The sequence below is a fragment of the Melanotaenia boesemani genome, chromosome 16 (assembly GCF_017639745.1).
Source record: "Melanotaenia boesemani isolate fMelBoe1 chromosome 16, fMelBoe1.pri, whole genome shotgun sequence".
Lineage (NCBI taxonomy): Eukaryota > Metazoa > Chordata > Actinopteri > Atheriniformes > Melanotaeniidae > Melanotaenia > Melanotaenia boesemani.
Window position 1 is genome coordinate 21,622,798 of NC_055697.1, and position 22,720 is coordinate 21,645,517.

Sequence of the window (22,720 nt, forward strand, 5' to 3'; positions counted from 1 at the left end):
TTTGGTTCATGCATTTCATCTATCTGCACACAATATACACTTACATACTGTGTTACTAACTGATTAGCTCTTGCACATCTTCTATAAAGTTCTATCAAGGATCTTGGATATGTTTCAACTTAGCTGGAACCCATCTGTGCCCAGATTTTAGTGAACATAACTAAAAAGCACAACACAAAACTGTCTATATAAGCTTTCACAGTTGCTGGTTTATATTTGAACAAGTCATAAAACGGAGAACTTAGAATCTGTTTCAATGCACAGATCTTGAGAAGTGATCAGAGGTAGAGGATGTTGGTCAGACAGTTAACCGATAAGCCAAGGGTCACTATAAATAGGAATTATATTTCTTTTATGGAGATCTGAGACCTTTAAAAGGATCAGCATAGAACTTCACCTAGCAGACTTTTTATGACGGTGTGACCAGGCAGAAGCTAAATGCCCACATTTGCCAAAAGGCACATGAAAGAATCTTAAAAACCTATTTGAAGAGATTCCTGCGTCCAATGAAACAATTTTGGAACAATTCAGTGAAAAACAAAAATGGGGAGAGTTAAGTAAGCTAAGCACTGAGCATATCTAAAGTAAAACATGTTTATGGCAGCATCATCTGGTGTGTTTCTGCCACAGGGGCCTGGGAGACAGAATAGATGAGAAGATTGATGCAAAAAGAAAGAACTCTTGGGTAAAAATCTTTGATGCAAAGGTTCATGTCAACAAGACAATAACCTGAAACTTAACCAAAAAAACAACAGGAGGGTCTTAAACAAAATTCAAAGTCCTCAAGTGACCCCGACTAAATCAGTACCAGAACCCAATATGTCATCTCTGGACAGACCTGGTATATGGCTGTGCATTTAGGGCTGAATAGTTACTTTGGTTTTTATTTATTTTATTTAAACAAAACAAAAAAAAAAAAAAAAAAAAAAAAACAAAACAAAAAAAAAACAAACATGTAATTCTTTTTTACCATGGCAGATTATGCAAATAATAATAACAATAATAATAATAATAATAAACACACTTAAAAAGTAATCAGTTCTAAAAATCACAATAAATGTAATCCTGTTCCACTAAAACTGTACACCCTTGACCTAAAGAAAAAAAAAAAAAAAGGTAGCGATAGATTTTTTTTAAGCATTTATACCATCCTTTAACATTGGGCTTTTCTGACATGTCTTCTATAGAAAATTCCTTCAGTTGTGAGATGTTTGAGGGTTTTCTTTCATGCACTACTTATTTCAAATTCCCTCAAACTTACTCTTGACCCGTCTACCCTCTAATTACTTTTTTGATGTTGTCAAGCTTTATCTCAAACACAAAAGAACTCTTAAATAAGTGTTTTATACATAAACTCAACCATATGCCAACCCATTCAATATAACTTTCACAAATGCTAAAGAGTTGCCTTCAGCCAGACTACATTCCTGACCATTATCCTGCTGCCAGTTGCCGGACCACAGTTTTTTTTAGAAGGTTGCTTACAAAAAACAAAAACAAAAAAAAAAAAAAAAAAAAGGAGTACCAAATATGCCCTTTCATTTCACAAGATACAAAGACAATAGATGTTAATGTTTTTAAAGAAAATGGGGAGAACAATGAAACTATCCTCCACCCCTAAAGTTAAGTCTGAGTCTCAGCAGTCTGGTTCTCCCCCTCCGGTTTCCCTCCATCTTTCACTCTGGAGTTTGGCCATGGTATGGATCCTTGGAAAACATCAAACACCAGCATCAAACGTACTGAGAGCCTGATTAGTATTCTACACACCGCTGCCTTGTGTCGGTCAGGGCAAGCTCTCCTTTGCCTTCTCTCGAGATGTTTTCAAGTGTAAATATATTTAACACAAAGCAGATCCTTTTCAAAGGGCAGCAGTGGAGCCCAGCAGTGTTTGGTGTAATTGGGGACAAGTGGGCATTAACGTGTGATCTTTGAATTGCTAGGGCATGTTGCAATGGTTGTTAGCATGAGAAATACAGTCCCATGTGGAATATCAAATGAAAAGGAGAGTAGGATGATATTTGTGATGCCAGAATTCTTGCAGTAGCGAAGTGGTATTCATTAGCCAGGTTTCTTGTGTGGGGCTAAACAGAGCCAGACAGAGCTTAATCACCATTTCTGTCACTCAATTTTTAAGGAAATAACATTTGTGAGATTCATTGTACATTGAGCTGCCAATGAATAGGCCCTAAATGACAAATTGCATTATGTAATAAAGACTATTCAAAGTCCTGCCATGCAAAAAAAAAAAAAAAAAAAAAAAGTTGTATAATGTGATCGTTTGTACGCTTTAAGTTCATAGCAAAGTCTATGAACTGACCTCAGTGACATTTAGTCAGTACCAGCTTTAAAAAAAACAAAAAAAAAAAAACAAGTGAACTTCAGACAACCAGCGTGGACCCAGATTATAGCTTAATATTACAGGGGAGGGGAGCGGTGTCCCACTATCAGTGTGACCCTTTTAATGGCGGTGGCTTTGTTCAAAGAACAGGAGTGGCTATAATCCGCAGCTCACAGACAGAGCGACTCTGCTTCTGCGAGTTTCTGTCTGTGTGCATGCAGTATAGTCTGAACACATTTGTGTGGTTCAAAATGTTTGTTTGTGAACATGTTTGTGTGAGTGAAAGAAAGAGCAGTCTGTGATCTAGCTCCTAGCACAGTGAGTAAGGGTGTAAACATTAGGAGCCCCTCACATTCCTCAAGACAGGCTGACTATGCTGCCAACTGTGGTTTAGGGGGCTGGAGACCCACAGACAGGATGGAGTCTCGCAATACAAAAGAGAAACAATTTGGCTCCTCGACTCAATAACACAGCCTTAGGTCATAAGGGGGAGAAGGAGAGAAAGAGGGGGCTTCAAGTCTCAGGGTGAGTGGAGAGGTTAGAAGACTTTTGATCCTAAGTTATGACACATTGGTTCATAACTACAGCTTGTTTCAAGCCACACAGTCTCATTCCCATGATCAACATTATTAATATGCCTCTGGCAGCCAAAGGTCCAGGCCTCTCCTCTGTAGATGTGCCAAAAAACAATTCACAGGAATTTCACAGCATCTTAAAAATGCATCACAGTTAAAATGTGGAAAACATGTTCATTTTCATGTTCCATAATTCACTGACCTGACTTAGAAAGGGTCCTGAACTATATCCGCAGGGCAGAGGGAGGTTGATGAATATGTATTTACTGTATATAAGAAGTCCTTCAAAGCCAGGACGGAGACATATTGGAAAGTGCTGATGACAGCTCTGTAATTCCTTGTTAATAATATACGATACAGTGCGGTCCTTTTGCCTGGCAAGGCTCACAGTGGAATCTTCTTTATTTTCCTTTTTCCCCCCAAAACTCACAAGCACAAGAAGCTGTATGACACAAATTCTGGAGTCTCCCAACTTTTATTTCCTTTCACACGGGTATTACAAAAGTTGAGTGAATTAGATCCAGTTTGCAGAAAACATGTTTACTACGTAAAAGTGCTGGTTTCCTTCCAGGCCTGCAAAGAGACCTACACATGACTGACACTGCAGCTAAACAACTTACATACCAGCATGGTTTGTGGCTCGCCTGTTTGTTTTAGTATCTAATACACACTTCCTTTGTTCATCCCTTTCAAGTGGAACATAGTGCAGGATCTCATTGTACAGAAATATGCCGACAGTGACGTGGCATTTGATTGACAGTCGAGTCATATTATGTTTTAATAATTGTGTAAAAAAGTGTCTTTTAGAGGAAACTATCTTATGTGGTTTATCTTTAGTGAAATGCCAAATAAACACAAACATATGATTAATATTTTATTCTGTTTTTATCATATCTTGCCGAGTCCTCAAGTTTCACTAAATAGAAAAATATGTTCCTGTTATTCATAAATGGCATGAAATGAAAAGTGTATTATTCTATTTGTCACAAGGAAATCATTTCCAAATAATAAATTTACTGAAAACCGCAGAATAAAAGTGACTAAGGGTTTCCCAGAAAAAGAAAATGCTGCAGTCAATTTTAGTTAGACTGAGTTGCATTACTTTGTGTAATTTCACTGGCTTTGTTGCTCACCATTGTACCGTTAAGAGACTCTGCATTGACAGGAAAATGCCAAAATGTATCTTAGTTTGGGATATTGTCTTTTCACTTGATTTCACTGAAACCACTATCCACATGTTTGATTGTCTTCCCTTTAAGAATCAAAATTCTGCAAAGTTAAAAATGTAATTGCATAACTTCACCATAAAGACGTGGCTCCAGTTCTAAGTTAGCCAAAAGAATGTCAGCATGTACTCACATTTTCATAAAGTGCTTGCAGAGTCTCCAGATCAACAACAGTGTTGTCCATATTTAGGACGGCTGTGGATGGAAGAGCAGGGCGACATGGTTAACGTTAATATTAGAACTAAAGCAAGTCTTGACACGTCTTTAGCTTTAAAGAACACCATCAACAAGTCAGAAATCAAACCAATACAAACAGACTTCCTCGCTCATAACGACTAGATGACAACATTTCTTTGGTTGACACATAAACCACAAAACACAGAACACTTTTCAAGTAAAAGTTTCCTGCTTTGCTGGGAGGGGGTGGCATGAAGCAAAGGCAAAATCCTCCCATGTCCTGTGTCGTATGCAGAGAGTAACATAGTTATCAGTTCTCATCGGGATACAAGGGGCCACATGCTAAAACATAAATATGGAGGACTTAGAAATCTGTCAAAGGTACAAAGATCTGTGTTTGAACTTCTGTGTTTGAATTCCTGGTGTCGCCTTTTTGTCTCGGCGCGAGGACCTGGCGCCCACAAGCATTAATCCTTTGAAAGTAAATGTTTAAAGACAAACAGAGCCCAGGGGTCTGCGGTGTTGAAGCTGAGGTGTTGCTGTACACACAATCACCAAGTGAAGCACTCAGCACCTATATATGTATTTTATCATGCTGTGGGTGTTGAAATTATTCACACCGTTTTGATCTGTTGATTTGCTGTTGAGGAGTTTGTGACAGAGAGGCTGAAGCGACTTGGGTGAAAAGGCTTTGCTCAGATATTGAATATGACTACAGATTATATAAGCTTTTCACAACATCATTTTAGGACAGGGGGATAAAGACACCATATAAAAAACAAAATGACAAAGAGGATAGGCATGTGGAAAAAAACCCTAAAGTGGCTGCTGTACTTCTGATGCTTTCTTTGATATTGTGTTCTTTCTTTTTTACGTAATCCTGTTGCCTTTTTAATCTCTTTAGTTCTGAGTCCCATCTATGCCATCTTTCCCGACCATTTGATGTCACTTTCTAACCTCTTACACACTTCTTCTCCAAAGCCACCACAAAAACAAGTTTTTGCTCTGTGACTCTTGCTTTCTCAGTTTCTTTTAACCATTTGGTTTTCATTATCATCTGACCCAGAGTCCGCCTGGATAGTTGGATTTGAGGCTGGTTTTAAAATTCATGAGAGAAAGCCATATCATTGCTGTGACGCAGACCTCTGACAACCAAAACCCAGGCCCATCTGCCCACATCTACCCCCTACTACTGCATTCAACCCCAGCATGGCGTCGGCAACCACCATCTAATGCTGTGACTGGCGCTCCAAAGACTCACAGGAAGCAGACGCAGCACGGAAGTGTCCTATGAAACATGCAGAGTGTCGGCCAAGTCTGAGAACAAACAACAACAGCTGTGAGCAGAGGAAAGGAAAAATGTGTTGACTTCTCAGTCAGTGGCTGAGCTGCCATAAACCAGCAGAAATAATGATTCACAAGTTGTTTTTCTTTCAAAGATATCCAAATGATGACATCAATATATCCAAATGAATCAACAGGAAATAAAATTAATTCACAACACTGATCGGGACAATTACAAAGCTTTGATGAATGAATATTTAGTAAACAAACAGTCTTTTGCCTCTTAAATAATTTTAAATCTTTAGTGACACAAAGAAACATAAGATCATTTAGACAATAGCATTGCTGATATTTATGCCTTTGGGCTTTCTTATGTGAAATAAAGAGTATTCTAATGGCTATAATTATTCACGCCTTGAAACCAGTCTGTTAAAATGCAAGACAGAGTAAAAGAAACACTTTCATGGGTATTTTGTTTATGCGAGGCTGCATGCATCAGACTTTTTGAAAATTTAGCACACAATATTGAGAATTACTTTAAACTGCTAAGATATTCTCTCTGTGATATACTGAAGTTTCCAATTAGTGCTAACTATGTAGCATTGTAAAACTGTCCTAACACAGGAGATGAATGACAGTGTTGATGAGAAAGGCCCACATTTGCCTCCTACTCTGACCTGAGATGGATGTATATTAGACATTAAAGCAAGTAACTCAACATGCAGACCTGCAAAAAGCAGAAAATACAGCAACTATCTCCAAGAGTAATTGAATAATGCTACATTTTTCAGGTTTGTGTGGTACTGTGAGATTAAGGTTTGAGGAGGTAACAAATGCTCTGCTGTAGAAGGACTGAAATAAATGAGAAACAGTGTTTGGACATATGGATGAGCGAAGACTGCAGAGCAATCAGAGAGCAACTAAAACAGGAAGGCAGTCTGTTCCCATCAGCATCTCTGGAATGACTTCACTTTAACAAAGTTGCCAAGACAAGATGGTGACAACTCATCAAAGAAAGACAGAGCCACAGAAAAACACGATGTGGGTGTTAAACGGGGAGAGATTACACAAAATCGGAGCAAAGAAAACCAGAGTGGGAGGAGAGTAACAAAAGGAGAAATAGCTGAAATGCCTTTTAACACTATGACATGTGATTAAGCCAACTAGAGGGAACTTTAGTAATGACTTCCAGTCCAATAGAGTATCTCACTCATTTTTCAGAATAAGAACATGTATCTTGATAACTGTAGCATCACTAAAAATTAATATTGGCTCAGTAAAACTTTGTGATTTCAGATTGGGATTAAATTATATTGTTTGCTGTATGTTTATCTGCTTTTTATGAAAACTGGCAATTGTTTCTTGTAATTTAGTGCATCCCCCTATACATATGGAGATATGTTTTGTTTTTTCCTCAAAAGAAAACACTGCTGTGAAGCTCAGATGAATGCACAAGTACATGTGAAGACAATGAGAACTAGTTTGCAGGTGTTTGGTTATAAGCAAATAAGGAACAAATCAAATGTTTGATTTGAGGACGGAAATTGAGTCTGCAAATTATCCCTTAAAATACTTAAGTTTAATTAAATAATTAAATAAAAAATATAAACTGTGTTAACCTTTACAAATTTGTTGTCAAATAAATAAATGATACTCCTTGATTGTAACAGAACAGAGATATAAAAAAAAAAAGCTTAAAGTGGAAATACTCAAAAGAAATGCAAGAGTTGGACAATTATTTTTAGTTTCAACTGCTGAGAACTGCTAAAGAAAAACGTAAAGAAACCACCAGCCAAAAGAATAAATATCCAGATTACATTTATTACCTCCGACTAGGTGGAGATTATGTTTGTGTCTGTCTGTCAAAAATAATGAACAGATTTTGATTACATTTTCAGGAACTCTCAGAAATGGGATAAAGAAAAAGTGATTTGATTTTGGGGGTGATCCAACTCACTATCTGGATCCAGGATTTTTTTTTTAAAGGATTCTTTATTATTGGGAGACAAGGACAATTTTGCTATTACAGCTTCCAACTCATCAGATAATGTTCAGAATCTTTTGCAAAAAAAAGATGCCATCATGATAGATGTATAATATAGCAATAGCTAACCCAGATTGCTGCCATTAGAGAAAATGTGAATTTCTTCAGTAACCTCAAGACTATCATCATAGTCCATAGTGTCTAAGGGTATGTTTCCAGATCATCTATCTGATGATAGAAATAGTGATATTAGTTTGAAGTATGCATAACTGTGTTGGCATAGGGTTGGTAACTGGGTGAGCTGTTGGGTTGAGGTTTTCTGAGGTGAGTGACCCTACGGCTTGATCTGCGCTCTGAGTGCTTCTAGTTTCTACTTTGTTGTTTTTTATTTCATTTTAAGTGTCCAAAGTGAACTAAATGAGGGCTTAACAACCAAATTACTGACATCACAAGGCAAAAACCGTTGTCAAAAACCTTACAGAAATGTTTTCAATCCAACACAATAGAAGGAACATATCCATTAATCAAGCCTATGAAACCATTGCTTAAATACATGCAAGGATATTCTTCTGCCTTTGTTATAGAAGAAAATAGGACATGCATTATTTTCCCTTCTAATTACCACTTGTAAACGTTCTGCACCAACCCATTTGTCAGTTAATCAATGCTGAGAGTTTGAACAGTAGCATGAACGTGACCTGAATGACTAACTGCAGGCAACCAGTGCCGCTTACTCTTCATTGTGCCAACAAAGTAAACTGCCCTTTAGAATTACTTGTCTCACAAGTGCTGAGGCTATGAGGCTGAAATTCGTGACCACATGGCGCCACTTACCATTCTGGATGTCCTTCATGTCAAGGTGTATGCTGGACATCAGGATACCAACAGCCTGAGAGCGCTTGTTGCTTAACAGTTTCACCACCTAAGAGATGATATATATCATTTTAGCAGCAGGGTTACAGCAGGTCAAAGAAAAGAGGGATGTTAACACTATAAACCACAATAACACAGAGCACTCTCAAGAAGACAATGCATTTAATATTTGACTGGAAACATTATTTCTCCCCAACGTGGGAGGAAAACTTATCATTCACCCGCAAATATTAGGAAAATTATAATGTTGTCTGGCTGAATTATAGTGTTTAATTTTTTCTTTGCTTCTGCACATCAATCAACTTTCCAGTAGGTGATTAAAAATTTTCAGATCATTGAGACAATAAGACTTTTTTTCTGTGCCGAGCATAATCTCATGAATTCAGTCTCTTGAACTGATTAAACTTACAAAGTCTCATACAAAGTTTTTGATGAAATTATAGTTTATGTAATTGCACAATACAGGAAAATAGTTCTAGAGGGAAACAAGCCCATCAAAAGTCATAACCATAGCTTACAGTCAAAACAGTTGAAACCCAGGATTAAAACATCTCAGAACGTTACAATATTAGCTAAAGTTAACTGAATAATAACAGCTTCCACTTGTCATTCATCCAGGAGTTGGATGTGTAGCCAGTGCTATTATGCATAAAGAACGACATCCAAGGGAGAAATTAAGAACCACAGCCTGCCTGAGTAAGCAAAAGTGTGTGCCGGGTTGCAATGGACAGGACAGGAAACCCGAAGCCTACTGTGATCCAGACAGAATGCTTCCATCGAAACCAGATCACACAGACCACAGACCTCTTAAACACACAGGAAGTTATATCACCAGGCCCGACTGTCTGTTTTCCTGGGTTCAACCACAGCTCCAAGGGGTAGGCCGACTGAGATGTGATGCTGACTGGCTTCCACAGTGAGTGTGTGGTACCTATAGAGTGGGGAGACTGCTTTGTAGTAAGTGATAACAAGCTCGCTAGTCATGTTTTCTTTTCCTCATGAATCTGAACTTAAAAAAAATCCCTTGAAATAAATCTGCAATATTATTTACAATGAAACACAGCTGGATTTATGAACCACCACTAAAATTATTTTCATGACTAACATTTGCAACAAAACAGTCCAGAAAGATTAATGTCCTGTGATGTTTTAACATTCTCACAGGAGCCAAGCGTGCATAATATTTTTGGCTTAAGTAAATCCATTTAATCACAAATATTACATGTGGATCTTTTGATCATTTTATCATTTCATGGTTGGCCAGTATGAGTTTTCATCAGTCTTGCATAAGTTCTTTGTGGTACAATTTGTCTCCTCAGAAGCTTCAAGTAAATTGAAAATGAAACCATATTGCAGTACTTTGTCAGTTGAACTAAAACTGTTCATTAACATTGAGTTCAACAATGTATAAACAACTACTGTGCATATATACAGAAATACTTAATATATTTCAAAGAGACTGGCAATCTAACATAAGTAAATTTATGAGCACTACAAACAGTTTAGCAAAGTAATGACAGTTTGCACAAAGTAAGCCATTACTAGTGATATTATTATAGAATAGTCCATTAGACAAGAGGCAAGGTACACCCTGGACAGGTTGCCAGTCCATCACACAGCCAACGCAGAGAGAAACAACCACTCACACTCACTCCTAGGAAGAGTTTAGAAATGCCAGTCAACCTAACATGCCTGTTTTGAGCTATGGGAGGAAGCTGGAGAACCTGAATAGAACATGAAATGCCACACAGAAAGGCCAGCAGCAGTTCTTACCAAGAATCTTTCTGCTAACTCAGTCACATCTCAGCACAGATTTGCAGATAAGTATATTTATCGATTCAGTGTGACTAAACTTTTTAAACATCTAGTATGTCATCCACAAAAAAATCATCCAAAAATCTGCCCAAAAATATGAAATAAAACTATCATAACATAAGAACTTGCCAAGAAATCATTGTTTTAAAATTTAATTCTGTCAGTGTGAGCCTGTGATGAATGTGCATCCATCCAGTGCAAATACAAATTTTTAAAATGATGCAATACATTATAAAATTTGACATTAATTTAGCCTTGCCCTCACAGAATAGTTGAATGCTGTTGTGAAACTTGTGTCCAAATTCAAAATAGAAAATACTAAAAAATGTTGAGGAAAAACACGGTGTGTCTTTCTGTGTCATCCCATCTAGTTTGGAAGCCGATCCCGGTCCTAAAGGGATTTTACATGAGTGTTGAAACTTGCATTGCACATACATCAAGAGTGGTATTTCCAGTGTTGTAGGAGACATCCTGTATCCAACTGGTAAACTATTGAAATGAATGATGTATGCATTTTTCAGTGAAGGAGGGGATGTAGATACCATTTCAGGAATTTCTAACCAATAATTTAACCTTTTTTTCCAATGGGGGGGGGCATACAGAAAAATCCTTATTTAAAACAGACTACTTTTTTTCCATGCATCTTTGAACATGCCCAGAGAGGTTTTTTTGTGTGTGCGTGTTTGCAATTTTTCCAGACACAAATGCCAAAGATGCAGAGGATTTGCAGCTTCTCTTTATCTCTTCAGATCATAAACTGAATATCTTTGGCATGCGGATTATTGCTCAGACGAGACAAGTGGCTTTTTAACTATTTCTGACATTCCATTAAATTGAAAATAATTGTGAAACAGCGGGATTTAAAGTTACGCATGTTACAGTATGTAATGTAAGTAAATGTTTTGTATTAATTTTTATTTATCACCTTAATGCAAACTGTATTCATCATATCAAGTCTTGAACAGATGTAAATCACATGGTATAAAGCAGCAGCATATTCTCCACGTCACTGCACTTTACTGTAAACTCTTAAATTTATTTTGCAAAAAGACAGAGGTTAACCTTTGACACCGGGCAGTGATAGTAATTCTTGACAGCTATTACTTATGTCAGTAGAGGCCTTAAAACTGGCCAAGTCAGGATGCCAAAGCTGCTCTCTAGTGGTATGAGAATATGTGGCTTCCTACCATGTGGAAAAAAAATGGGTTCACAGTGTACAAGAGGATGGGAATAGTTGAAAGTAGTTGGAGATGTTACCTGTCTAAAATTGCAGGATGGGTGTTTACTGGGGAAGTCACAGGTTGGCTTCAAATTGGGGTCACTCACAGTTGTTTTTAATATTGTCATTGTTGACTTTAGTATCTTTAGCACCACTGTTGCCACAGCAGTGATGACCAAGGAAATTTAGCAAAAACACAACTATGCTAGTTAGATGTTTTTTCTTAGCCTGCTTGATAACGCTTATTAAAAGAAAAATTCAATTGTTCAGCCATTTTGCATTATTGTCAAATTTGCTGAATATGAGTGTCAAGGCAATATAGTTTAAGATAGACTAAAATGAATGAATCCTTATGCACATTAGATAATGGGTCTTATTGTACTTATTTACTCCATTGTACTGGATTTCTTTTGATCCATAAGGGTAAATTACTTCTAAAAAGTTAAACTTTCATTCAACTTGAACCTTTTTATGAAGATTTTATATTTTAGTGTTGTGTTTCAACATCCCCATAAACTAAAGATTTCCCAATAATGTTTATGCCTGATGCTAACATTTCACCTCAGTAAAACTGCAGATGATTCCACAGAGTCTCAATTATGGGTGATAAGAGAAATGTTCCTCCCTGGTGAAACATTACTTGTAATTTGAAATACATAAATTTAACAAACAGCACATCAACTCAAATATCTTGACTAGAGCAGCTTCAAATTGTAGATCAAATGTTTGACTTGCAGATTGATGGAGTGACATAAAGCGTGCTGGAGAGGGAAACAGTATGGCTATTAAAGTAAGTCATACAGAAAGCACAATGGGAGGAACCGCACCATGAAATACAACTCCCAAGCTTCTCACTCCCTCCCTTATTTCCCCTCTCTCCTTCCCAATCTCTCTCTCAACAGTCATCATGGCCGTGAGGTTTCTTCACTGCACGCGAGTCATTGGCTCTGTGCCACTGGATGGTCACAAGGGAGTCGGTTGGGAGCCAGAGCTCACACCACATAATAACTGTCTGGCTGCAGCAGTTCCTCCTGTCACTCAAAGCGACTCGGGGAGCGACAGTGGGGAGAAATGGAAATGGCCGAGGTATGAGAGGAGTGGAAATGAAGATTGGGAAATCCCTGAAAGTGCCATATTTGGTCGCAAACACACATTTCAAGGCATTTTGAAAAAGGATAAAATCATCATAGATGTAGTATACTACAAACAGAAAGGAACACATACCTGTTTGGCCTTTGATTTGGTGATTGTGTCTGAAATTGGCTTCTTCTTCTCCTTGACAGCACTTTTAGAAAATAGCTCCACAAATTCTTCAAAATCTACAGTTGGCTCCTCAATTTTTTCCCACACCACTGGACCGGTATTTCTAAAGAGAGTAAAAGTTCAATTACTTACTTTACCAAGACATATTTAACCTGCCAGGTACACTGAATTTCTATCATTTCTATTTTTTTGTAAGTAAAAATTCAGCAGTTACGTTTTTGTCAAGCTCAGCAGCAAACAATTTCACTATGAAGTTTCTCACTTGTAAATAGATCAAGTAGTCTATTTCTGGACTTTCATTCAGCTAGTTTTCCAAGCCCTAATAAGGAAAGAAAACCTGGTTCAAGTCAAGTTTCTGCTTACCACAAGGCCTGGACTGCATCTTTTTATTTTCCACAAGGTTAGAATCTCCATTACCAGCATGTGCACGATTGCTATCTTAAGTGGACAAGCTTCCTCTTAAATATCTACTGTTTAGAGAATACCTTTTCGCAAATGATCCATATCTATCTTAGCATATCCTTACTTTTTAGCATGCAGCTGAATGCGGGTCCAGTAGAGTGGCTTCATTGGCTTCGGGGGCTCAATCACAGCCTTGGCAGGGAGAGCTTCCTGGACCATCATGGACGGCATGGGACCTGGTGGTGGTGGAGGCCCAAAGCCTGGGGGTGGTGGTGGAGGAGGGGGGCCCATTCCGGGTGGAGGGGGCGGAAGGGGAGGGCCTATACCCGGCGGTGGAGGAGGTGGGGGCGGAGGTCCGAAACTAGGTGGGGGAGGAGGTGGTGGAGGCCCAAAGCCTGGTGGTGGTGGTGGAGGAGGGGGTGGTGGTGGACAAGGTCCTACACCAGGTAAGGGAGGAGGCGGTGGTATAACAGCACCTGGTAAAGGAGGTGGTGGAGGTGGGGACATTCCCCCCGAGATTGGAGGAGGAGGAGGACCTGGCTGGATGCTGCTCTGTTGGCTCTGCTGGCACGTGCACACAAAGCCCTCTGTAGATTTAGGGATGGTAGATGACAAAGAGGACGACATGCTGTCAGATCCTCCACTCAAAGGCACATCAACCTTAAAGCCCTCCTCCACAGGCGAGGTCTGAACAGACACCTCCTGGCTCATCCGCTCTAATCTTCCTCCTTTGGTCTGTGGGGCCTTGTGGTGGCCATTGCCCAGGGCTACAATATTATCCCCACTGCTCTTTTCCAAGGGGGCCTGCTGGCCTTGCAACGCAGCAATCTTAATCTGCAGGTCATCGATTGTCTTCTCCAGCTGAGGGATGAGGCAGGTTTCATCCTCTGAGGATGACTGACCTGACTTCAACCAGCTGGATTCTGTCTGTCGGTGAACCAAACAAACAAAGAATAAAAAAGAAACTCTAAACTGCAGCATTAATAAATACAAACATTTAAAGTTGTGCTTTTCCACTATAAAAATAATTTCCTTAAGGGTGTGCACTATAAATATTGATAGATATAGATAGACTATAGACCATAGATCAGGGCTACTCAATTCGGTCCTACGAGGGGCCATGATTCAGCAGGTTTTCCATACATCCCTGCTTTAACACACCTGCATCAAATTAAATGGATCTTACAGCCAATCAAGTTCTGCACAATGACTAATTAATTAGGGTCAGGTGTGTTGAAGCAGGGATACATAAAAAACCTGCCCTCGTAGGAGCGAACTGAGTAGCCCTGCTATAGACCATTAATTTATCTAATAATATCAATATCTATAAACAGTAAAACATTCATGACACAAGGAGCTCAGCTTTAAAACTATAAGCCGAGGAAGGGTCAAGAAAGTCCATAATGTCTAGACTGCATCAGACCTCTGGCACCAGACTGGCTAAAGCAGGGATGAGGGGATACTGAGAGATTTGACCCCAGAGACAGCGAGTCTCACTGGGCCTCGCACTAAGATGGTTTGTGTCTCCTCCTACATTCTCCAGTTGTGGTCAGATTTTTGAATCTTAAATAGGATGCTCAGTCAGAAATGCCCTTATGTTTTTTTTTTTTCTTTCTACTATATTGTTCTAGAAAACAGAGCTTTTCTGTAAAAAAAAAAAAAAAAAAAAATCGGCACATCTCTTAAAACAACCCTGACCTCTGGTGGACAAAGAAGGACTTACAGCTGAGGTCAGGAACCTAAATGTGAAAAATTAATAAAGCAGAAGTTCAATACATTTCTGAACAAATAATACACATTTCAACAAGTGTACCCCCCTTCATCTTAAAAACACCCTTTTCCCTGCTGCCTCAACTTTCTAATCTGGGCAAAAGTTATCAGGAAGTCCAGCTCTATCATGAGCTGTTCTCTGGACTTGTTGTGGAAGTAGGTGACAAAAGGGTCCTGGCAAAGCTGCTGGACCATGAGTCCCACCTCCTGCAGGACGTGAGCAGATCTTCAGTGACAGACTGATCCATCTTCGCTGTGCGAAGGAGAGATCCCTCAGGTCTTTCCTCACTGCTGCTGTCAGACTTTAAAATAAACACATGCAACCTGTGCAATCTCTCTCTAACCATCTTTTAAAACCTGTGCAATATTTTCCACTATAATGTGCAACAATATTTCTATGCAGCAATTACAGCTTACACTCTTCTGCTATTTATGTACATATTCATATTTTCCTATTTATACATGTATGTTATGTACTGTCATATCTTACTGTACCTATACTGTTGAAACAATACAACTTCCCCACTGAGGGGCTGATAAAAGTTCTTATTCTTATTATTCTTCAACCAAATGAGCAAAATTATGTAAAATGATTTGAACTACTAGTTTGTTTGATGTTCAAACACTTTGCATAATGTTGTACATTTAATATGATCAAAATAGAAAGTTGAAGAAGAGAGCTTTTAAAATGTTTTCAGTATATTCTATAACAAACATGTTTTTAAAGCAGTAATTTTCCACCCTCCCTAAATAAGGGAAACATGCTTTAAAATATTTACTGATGAGGAGCGAGTGTAACCAACCTGAAAGTGCAGAGCACCAGGTGTCTTGGCTGATGAGCGATGCAAAGGGGACCTCAGGCGCTGCACTTTCCCTGCAGTTCGCCCCCCATAGAGTTCCCACAGGTGGGAGGACACAGGAAGGCCTACAGATGCCCAGGTATACAGCTGCTCCTCCTGCACAGTTATAGATTCAGTTATATTGGTCAAGACACTCTGGCAATTAAGATTATTTAAATTTGAGACTTATATCTGGATTAATTAATCTAATTATTTCAACAAAGGTTTTGGAATAACCTGAACATATAAAAAAAAAAAAAAAAAAAAAAAAACACAGCCATCCTCACCATTTATTTAGTTTTGTTCATGTAAAAATGTGTATAAATACGGTAACAATGAATGTCTACCACTTATATAAACATATAGCCTATTATGTCCATCAAGAGATGACCCATATAGATGTTGTTAGTGTTTCTCTCATTTCATATTAGGTCGACTTTGGTTCCTTACCAGCAGCAAGAAAAATTACTGTACACACACAGAGGTCAAAAATAAAACATTAACTCTTGTCCCTACATCGTATTTATAAAAAAAAAAAAAAAAGGTTTTTCACATGCAAAGAAACCGTTTCTATGTTCTGCTAGATTCTTATCTAATTCGAATCACATTTTCTAAATCAGTGAAGCTAAAGAAGAAACTAACTTTAGACCGAAGCTGCAAAGATGGTTTCACTGCCATTTTAAGGAAGCAAAGTGGGGAACGAGATACAAATGATAACGGTAGACAGAAAATGGAGTGGTAGACATAGATGGGATAGTGGATGCAGATGCAGATGTAACTAATTCAAAAACAAAAACTAACAGGAGGCAGCACAAAAATATTAAAAAGAATTTAAAAGTAAAATATTGTAGACAGAAGAGATAAAATGACATTTTAAGAGGCAGATTAGCTGTAAGACAGAGAAACTTATAACTGTGGTGCTCTTAATGGCAGCAGCGAAGGTTATTCATAGTCGAGGTGAATAATGCAGGACTTCAGGGCAAGACTAGAGCAAAGGCAACGCTGTCCAATCCTGACACGACGAGCCTTTTGCAGGGGAAGAGCAGCCTGAGCCCAAGGCACGTGGTGCTGTTACATAACGTGGTCAGCAGATGGTCTACGCAAACTCGCATGTGTGTGTGTGTGGAGGAGATTTAGTGTAAGAGGGAGTGCCATTAATCCAAGGAAATGCTTGAACATGTATGAATGGCTCATGCTGTCACTTTATATATTAATGTGCATGCCTCTTTAGCATTCTCATATATAAATGTTTGTATTTGAGAGCTTTGTAGTTTGTAGAACATAGCTTCTTATGCATATTAGTCTATGCATGTCTATTCATGTACACCTACAGGGGTGTTTCATTTGTTGGGGGCAGAAATTGCAATAAGAAGCAAACCCATCCCAGTATTTCACACTAAAACAACTCATTCATTTATCTTGACTTCTTTAAAACAAAATGAGCTATGTGAGCAGCAGGGAGAAAACAGAATTCATGTACTGTATAACAGAATAATTTGACCATGTTTTCCCAAAGCTGCATATTATTACATACATATTTCCATAAATTACACCTACAGCACAATAAAATGGCTCAGTTGGATGAAGCAGCAAGGAAACTTGATAAAAATGGCTGAGAGGGGTGATGGTGTACTGTGCAGGAAAAAATGCACATGCAAGTAGGCCTGAGCAAGGCATTACTGGAATGGAAAATAAAATATTAAATCAGCTTTCACATGGTCACACCATCGACATGCATCACTGGTTTTCAGGTGATTTAATGAAATCCCTCCAACATGAATTACAATAATGCAGACTGGATTAACTTTGCAATGCATATTGTGCATAGGATGGTGTATTTCTTTCCTTATGACTAAGTGCTTGTTTTTGCTCAACAGCTCATATTATGCCACATTCTTACCCTGAACACTATATAAATATAAAGGTAGAAAATAATTTCATTCCAGCAAGATTGATCAGACCTCAGTAAGTAAATGTTTACTTAGAACCAGAACTGCTGCCATGCTTAATCATGAATGCACTATGACAAGCTGAACACCTGCTACTATTATTTTAAAGTGATTTGAATAAAAACTTCAGTAAAATGATTTAATGTCTGGTCAAGCTAATGCAATGAAACTTGTGTGTTATAATCTTTGTAAAACAAGCCTGATGAGAGATGGTGCAGAGCAAGGACTTACATTAAAGACTGCCGAGACAGTCCCATCACTGTGGTGCTCTGTAGTGCTGTCGCTAAAGGGTTGCAGTAGACCATAGAACAGCATCCGGTGACACATTTCTCTTGCCTCTACCTCAGCAGATGCATCTCCATGATTCAAACAAAGCCTCTCCAACAGAGTACGACCTGACAACAGAGCACAAAAAGGTTGTTTTTGTGTTATCTTTAGTTACGGTAAGGTGCGGTGAGCAACAATGACTCTGAAGACCCTTATGTTAATCTAGCTTTGCATATTTCAACTTTAGATGTGATAATTAAACACTTACATGTGCAAACTCTGCTCACACCATTGACATGTAGGTGATGAGAAATGGTGTTAATTGCGATGTGCAAAAAATTCAGAAAGAAATGTGATGAGACATTCAAGTAACTGAAGAGTACAATCAATTACATACAACTTTAATTTGACTTTGATGATGAGAAAGTGATCAGTGACTTTATATAGGACTACTTTTGGGTGTTTTAAACTGAATGTGGCTTAACTCCATAGTCTGATCATAGAGCTTGTCAATTCTACATTTGAATACAGATTACTGGACTTAAAAAAGCAAGTTGTCTTAGTTAGACTCTGGTTTTATGACAAGTAAAAAGCAGTTTGAGATGTGATATTCATCTTTTCCCAAATTTCCTGAGCAGGTTTAAATCCCAGATCATGAAGAATCCTGTTTCTTAAAGATCACTGCTGGTGCACCAAAAGGTTTGTAAAAAAATTACTGCATAGCAACTTGAATTTAGAGCCTGAAGCAAAAACACAGCTAGTGTAGAAAGTCTCTGAAACACTGTGCAGTCACAGTTGGTGATGCTGGGAAACAAGTTCTATTTTCCCCCTCTTTCTTTTGTTTAAAACATGTGATTCAGGGAACAGCATCATACCAATTAACAATGTCCCATGACTCAAGGTCATGTGGACATTGATTCTAGTACTTCAAAATAGTCTGTAAAAACATTAACGAAGATAATCCCCTGTCATTCTTGAGCAGTTATCTTTTTTTCTTTCTAGAACGGATGGATGAATGCTGTTTATGTTGTTTCTTTGCAGTAGTACTCTGTGCTCAGTCATCCAATATGCATGTGTGTGAAGCATTTGCAGGTCAAGACACATTATTCAAACTACAAATCAACTTAACTAAATTTTACACCTTAAAAACTTGAGTTAAATCATTTCAATGATCTAGCTTTTGTATTATCAATCACAGAGAAGGTTTTGTTAGGTGTTCAACAGTTAAATTTTCTCTCCCTGCCTTTCCACTCCATCCCAATAGGGTCAGATGTGACCTGGAAAAGGAATAAACAGATCCCTGTCACATGGAATGCTAAACTAGAGTGCAAGTGTGTTTTATATAAAACATGACACATTACATCCTACACAAGGACCAAATACAAATTTCACTGACAATATAATGAATTCCTCCATTGTTTGGTTGCAGTATTTCCACCTGATGAAATTAAACTGGATCTCATTTGATGACTTATTTTTGTCTAGCAGACAAACTGTCACTTGTGTTTAGCATCCACATATGCACACAGTGAATACATCTGTGTGACTGTGTGTGTGTGTGTTTTTTTTTTTTTTTATCTAATCCAGTGGAATCAGGATGGAACTGCCATGGGTGGCTGCTGCAGCTTTTTCTCCCTGATGTATGAGCACATGCACAGCTGAGCTCTTGAAAGGCCTCATAATTCAAAAGGACACAGTGGCTTTGTTTTTATTGCAGGAGACTGTTGCTCTGAAGATGTTTTAGTAAAAACCCTTTTCTCTTTCATCATGTTTCTAATGAGCTGTACTAAAAAAAAAGAAAAAAAAGTTAAAGTTAAATTAATTTGTATCATTCATAGGTAATTACAATTTCCATCAGCAGACAATTAATATAATCAGTTCAAAATGCTATTGCAGAATAACTTAATATGGGGTTGGAGTGCCTTAAAAAGCAATCGCATCTCATCTAACCTATTGGAGCTTTTCAGCAACTGTGGACAATTTATCTGAAATACTTTGATTTGAGGATTCTTTATTTTTTGCCCAATAACAAAATCAATAATGACTACCATCAGCCCTAACAAGGTAAGTATTCAAACATCATATCTGTGCCAATAATACCATGCTGGGAAATGTAATACTCCCAGTAATTAGAGGAAAATTTCAATAAATGTATTGTTCCTTTGTGTATCAGATCATTATTGTCAGACAGCTATTGACTGAATGCTGTGTTTCTTTATTACTGCAAACAAAGGGACTGTTGTTTCCCAAAATACACAATTGCACTTTTAAATCTTCTCTTTCAATAAAACAGTATATTTGAACTCCTAGATTAATGGTCAGAAATAATCTAGAATGGATAACATGTGCTCATGTCATTATGGACTATGTGGCTGTTTTCAGTAATCAGGCATTATTAAATGGGGTTTCTGCATTTAAATCTCATTTATGCCTTTTAGAAATCCTTTAAGCTTTGTTCTTTTTATAGAGTTAATTTGATGTGACTCACCAGAGAAGACATCCAGGTAGGGTGCTGTAGAATTAGAGGTCTTCCTTCCATAAGGTGCTCTCTTGGAGCCCAGTGTCCAGTAGTTCCCACCTGCATGACTCTTCTCTGGAGTTTCCTGCTCTGGGAATTTAGCAACACCAGTTTCACTTCTTCCCACCTCATCTAGCTCGACAGACCAGTCCCCAGAGACACCAGCGATGGAGCAAGACCTTTGCTTACGTCTTGTCAACCCATCAGTTCTGCTGGATTCCAAAGAAGCAACAGTGACATCTGATTTTCTAGGCACATTTGGGCTGGTAAGTGGGGAACCCACTGGAGAGGTAAGCTGCCTAGTAGTCGTCTTAACATAAGAGGGGTGGACTGGGGGGTAGAGTCTGACAGTTGAGGGCGAGTTAGCAGATGTTCGTCTGGACTGAGAAACAGGCAGGTTGTCTGTCAGATGGCTGATAGACATGCTACTCTTCCTTCTTGTAAGCGACAAAAAATCCCATTTTACACTATCCTCTTCCTCCCTCTCAACAGACAGGTCCAAACTGCTTGCGCTCTTGTGAGTTCCAATTGGACCTGTTACTACCAACATGGAGTCCAAATGGACAGATGGTAAACACACATTTTTGCTCTGTGTAGCCCGATTTCCTTGACTCTGTTGTAGATGGTAAACTGGACTCTCCAGGTCATCCTGGGGCTCCTCAGCACTCTCATATGAAGTGGTTGTTGTGGTGGTAGCAGTAGTATCCTGGAAGCTGTAGGTACTGTTCGTCTTTGGGAAAACACTGCCACTACTTCTTTCTGTGTCTAGCGCTGAAGATGGTGGTCCACTCTCTGCTGATGAATTTCTTGATATTGGTATGTTACTGCTTTCAGTATCTATTTTCTTATTGTCTAGTGCTGTAGGTAAAGTTTTTCTGCCAGTAGATGGGGAGTAAAGTCCCTGTTCTAGATTAAATAACTGGGGGGACACCGTGTCAGGGACTTCACTCACCTTAGAAGTCATGTGCTCATTTAAGGGCCTGGGCACTATTTCCAGTATGCTGTCACTGACCACAAGCTGATCTCTAATGGCTTGCTGGATGTCAGATAGCAGGTCTTCAGTTTCTGCTGCTGCCGAGTGAAAACTGTACAGGTCAGCCTCTGAACCCGAACTTGTCTTCCGGCCAAACTCTCCCACAGACTGTTGACCGTCTGCGGTCAAACGGTTCAAATCGCCCTCGACATCTGATAGCATGCCCATGTCATCAGCAGACTGGCTTGCCTCTGCACCAGGCTTCAGCTCAGTCTTGCCAACATGTGCTGATCTCCCATCTTCCAACATGTCATCCTTAGACAATCCTTTCACTTTGGATAGACTCTTCCTGATCTTCATTCCAGAAAACACAGAGCCCTTTGACTCTGACTTTGGTTTCTTCTTTGCATTATGTTCTCCTCCCACTTTACTTGTCTTATTGTGGAACTTCTTAGATTGTTTCTCCACTTCTCTCTCATCAGCATCACCCTCACAGTTGACATCCCCAGCGGCTCCACCACTTACTCCACCTTTTTTCTGTTTTGTTTCCTGGTTTCCCATATTCCTTAGCAGGCGAACACCCTTGGCTAACAGGCCATGCTGTTGAGGTCGAGACTGGGCATGCTGGATTTCCTCCTGGGCTGTTTCTAATGATATTCCTTGATTGGTCAGAGCTCTCCCAGAGCTGGATAATCCCTGCTGTCTGCCCACCACAGTTAACGGCAGCTGTGAGGATGATGCTGGCTCCCCCAGTACTGCTGATGCTGAAAGGAGGTGGAGACTGGCACTAACAGCCACGCACTCGCCCCCCCTCCCCTGCACATCTTCTCGCTCTCTTTGATCCTTTCTCTCTTTTTGCCCCTCCTTCCCTTCCCAGTCTGGTCGTGTAAGCTCGGCTGTCTTGCATAACGGGCTGCTCGTTGAACGAGCAAGCCGCTGATGCTCCGGAGTTCGCTGCCCTGCTCCATTTTCTGCAAGAACCGGATGAAACAGCTTAGGACTGTGCTGTCGATCCTCTATGATGCTCTGTTGTTGATTTAGAAACGAGTGTTGTTGTTTATGGAGGATGTGGGTGACACTGCTCTTCCTCCTGCCTTTGAAGGTGGAAGTGAAGAAACTCTCTTTAAGGAAGGGAACTTGAGTCTCGACTGTCTTAATAGTGTGCATTATGAAAACTTTGGCTCCAGCCAGAAGGGAGTGGATCTGCACACTGAAGTAAAGGCAGAAGTTAAAATCACATTGACATGT

General features: G+C 39.1%; 1 protein-coding gene across 1 annotated transcript in view; it reads right to left on the reverse strand.

The window, feature by feature from the left end:
- LOC121655994 (formin-2) overlaps positions 1–22,720 on the reverse strand; it is a 37,672-nt gene that overhangs the window by 13,331 nt on the left and 1,621 nt on the right. The window contains exons 2-8 of the mRNA XM_042010939.1: positions 20,470–22,682; positions 17,946–18,109; positions 15,730–15,882; positions 13,281–14,083; positions 12,716–12,857; positions 8,419–8,506; positions 4,273–4,334 (exon numbers count right to left, since the gene is read on the reverse strand). Coding sequence (XP_041866873.1) covers positions 4,273–4,334; positions 8,419–8,506; positions 12,716–12,857; positions 13,281–14,083; positions 15,730–15,882; positions 17,946–18,109; positions 20,470–22,639 — 3,582 coding nt within the window. The 5' untranslated portion in view covers positions 22,640–22,682. The remainder of the gene's footprint in view (positions 1–4,272; positions 4,335–8,418; positions 8,507–12,715; positions 12,858–13,280; positions 14,084–15,729; positions 15,883–17,945; positions 18,110–20,469; positions 22,683–22,720) is intronic.